This window comes from Corylus avellana, chromosome ca8 (genome assembly GCF_901000735.1).
Source record: "Corylus avellana chromosome ca8, CavTom2PMs-1.0".
Taxonomy (NCBI): domain Eukaryota; kingdom Viridiplantae; phylum Streptophyta; class Magnoliopsida; order Fagales; family Betulaceae; genus Corylus; species Corylus avellana.
The window spans coordinates 4,225,594-4,228,722 of NC_081548.1; the positions used below are offsets into that span (position 1 = coordinate 4,225,594).

A 3,129-nucleotide genomic window follows, 5' to 3' on the forward strand; every position below is an offset into this window, starting at 1 on the left:
TACTGAGAAAAAAAAAAATTAGCCCACAAGAAAAGAAAAAAAAAAAATCATGTGGTAATTAATTTTCTTTTTTGCATGTGAATTTGAGCAAAGTCAAATTAAGTAATTAACACAATAACTCACGCAAGACAATGACAATGACCACAAGTACTATTGATTGAGATACTTCATTATCTTTCTAAATTTTTGTTTTTACGTACGTTTGAGGTTAATTATAATTTGTTGATTGTGTTATCAGCTAGCGATTAATTGTTCGATAAAAAAAATGGAAAGAAAGCAAATGAGCCATTTAATCGACATAGAAGACCCTCATGTTCCATTGGAAGATTCAATGGGAAAGGAGTTTCAAAGCTTGTCTCTCTTATCCCCTGCATGTAGCATCTATAGAGTTCCTGACCGACTACGTCATCTCAAGCAAAAAGCATATGCACCAAAGGTTGTCTCCATTGGCCCCCTACGTCATGGTGGTAGTGAAGCCTTAAAAGCCATGGAAGAACATAAAATGAGGTACCTGCGAGATTTCGTTGGACGGACTGGGCAAACCTTGAAGTTTTTTATTGACGTTGTAAGGGAGAAGGAAGCAAAACTTCGTGAATGTTATGCAGAAACCATTAATTTTACAAGTGAAAAATTTCTCAAAATCATTCTGGTGGATGCTGCCTTCATCCTTGAGGTCTTACTCAAGTCCTCCAGCCCTAAACTCCTAGAAGAAAACGACCGCATATTTGACAAACCCTGGTTGATACAAGATGTTTGGGCCGACATGCTTTTGCTTGAAAATCAGCTTCCCTTCTTCATTCTTGAGCATCTTTTCAATTCATACAAAACAGATGTCCTTCTGCAAAATGATGGGACGACACTTACAATCAATAAGCTTACAGTAGACTTTTTCAAAAGCCGAATGGAGTCACCGGGAATAGAAGAAAGATGGGAAGAAATCTTGTATGGTGATTTCAAAATCGAACATTTTGTTGATCTCCTACGACACGTGCAATTTAAGCCTGATGATGATGAGATAGCAACTCGTAGAAATATGAAACTTCGAACACTAACCACCCCCAGCGCGACAGAGCTACACGAGGCTGGAGTGTTGTTTAAGGTACGGGAGAAGAGCAAAAATCTATTCGACATAAAATTCGAAAAAGGGAAACTAGAAATCCCAAGTTTTATTTTAAGCGATGAGAAAGAATACTCAATCAGAAATTCGCTTGCATTTGAGCAATGCCATTGTAGTGATGAGAACTACATAAATGACTATGTTATCCTTATAGGTCGCCTTGTTGAAACACGCAGGGATATAGACTTATTGGTGAAGCAGGGGATTATTGAGAATAGGATTAGCAACAGCCGAGATGGGTCACTTCTGTTGAACAAGCTTGCCGATGGGGCTATTTTGGACCAGGAAAAGTTCTATTTTGCTGCTCTTTTTGGGGAGTTGAACAAATACTACAACACCTCATGGCACAGGTGGAAGGCACACTTGAAACAAAGATATTTCAGAACACCATGGGCTGGGGTTTCGCTTTTAGCAGCTGTGTTTCTGCTTATTCTCACTATCGTACAAACGGTGTGTTCTTTGGCTGCGTTTTTCCCGACACTCGATCCTTCTTCTAATTAGTTCAGATTATGTATACTTGTTTTTGTGTTTATGTTTGTGTGGGTTAAAATATTTTCATGCCCTTCTAGTTCTGTCAAAAAACAAGTTTTCTTTTGTATTGAATATTGGATAAGATGCATTCGTTTTGTGAAATAAATATACTTGTGTGGGTGTACCAACATTTTACCACTTAAAATGATCTTCATTGAGTGCTAAATGCTAATAAGTTAATCAAGTTAAGCTTTAGTCAAGTTCAAGCTTCCATTTTGATGCTTCACAAATCTATGCCTCGTCATAAAAAAATGATGAATCTTGATATCAACCTTTTGGCCTCAAAAGATAGCTTTCACTGCTTACAACCGATTCACCAACATTATTCATTGCCAACACTACCAAAATAAATAAATAAAAATCCATTACGAATGACTTTTAGCAATGACATGCAAGTAATTGCTGATAAATCCGGCCTCGCAAATACTTCGACATTATTGCTCATTAGCGACAACTTTGAGTCATTGTTGATATCTCCTTATCAGCAACTTTTGTCGTTGCTAATAATGTTTAGGGTCATATTACTAATAGATTCAGAACCCCAAACGAGATTTCGTCGGTTATAATAAGTTATCAACAATGACTTAAAGTTGTCACTAATATCTTATTATTACGAGAAACGATTCAAGTCAATATTTTTCTTATATCATCTCATAAATTTAATAGATCAACCATTAGATTTGTAGGGTCTACCATTAAATTTGTGTGGGGTCAACATAAGTCTACAAATATATTGGTTGATTTGTAAGATAAGATGAAAAAAATATTGACGTGAATCATTTCTCTATTATTGGTGACAACTTTAAGTCGTTGTGTGGATTGGCCTCAAAGCCACCAACCTAATTGTGGAATAGGTCGTAAAATAGGATCATATAAGATAAATGAATCACATTGCTGGCAGCCTTAACATCCATCTCTTCTCACTCATCATCACCCATCTTCTAAGGTTTCTCTGTCTTTTTCAATAACACTTTGTAGACTCATTATTGAATCAAAAGATCTTTCATCGTTCTCTGTCAAAAAGAGAAGGTGTTCTTGTCATTGAACTTCCTCACTTCATACTTGATACTTATGAAAAAAATAGTTAAAAAAAAAAAAAAAAAAAACACTCAAAATCCAAAGGTTCAATAGACCCAAATGTCGCACTTAGAGAAAAGGGATTCTTCCTCGAAGGAAAAAACAAAAGTAAAAACATTTTTTTTTTAATATTTTTTTTTATCTAGAACGCGATTTTTTTTTGTATTCTTTCTTTCTTTAAAATTGTGAATATCAACAACAAAAAACATGTTTGGGTGAATAAAATAATTGAGGTAGTTTTTAACCACCCCTAGGGTAGGGCCGGCAATTTTGACACGACCCGCGAACCCGACACGAACACGACAAGAAAAAACAGGTATTAGGTTTCGGCTAATCGGGTTCGGGTCGTAATCGGGTCTACTCGATTAAGACCCGAAAATTTCGTGTCTGGCGGGTCAACCCGC

At 36.2% G+C, this 3,129-nt stretch overlaps 1 protein-coding gene across 1 annotated transcript; it reads left to right on the forward strand.

Moving 5' to 3' along the window:
- Window positions 1–265: 265 nt before the first annotated feature.
- Window positions 266–1,618, forward strand: LOC132190724 (UPF0481 protein At3g47200-like). Its single transcript, XM_059605774.1, has one exon. It carries the CDS (start codon window positions 266–268, stop codon window positions 1,616–1,618), a length of 1,353 nt encoding a protein of 450 aa, XP_059461757.1.
- Window positions 1,619–3,129: the final 1,511 nt, after the last annotated feature.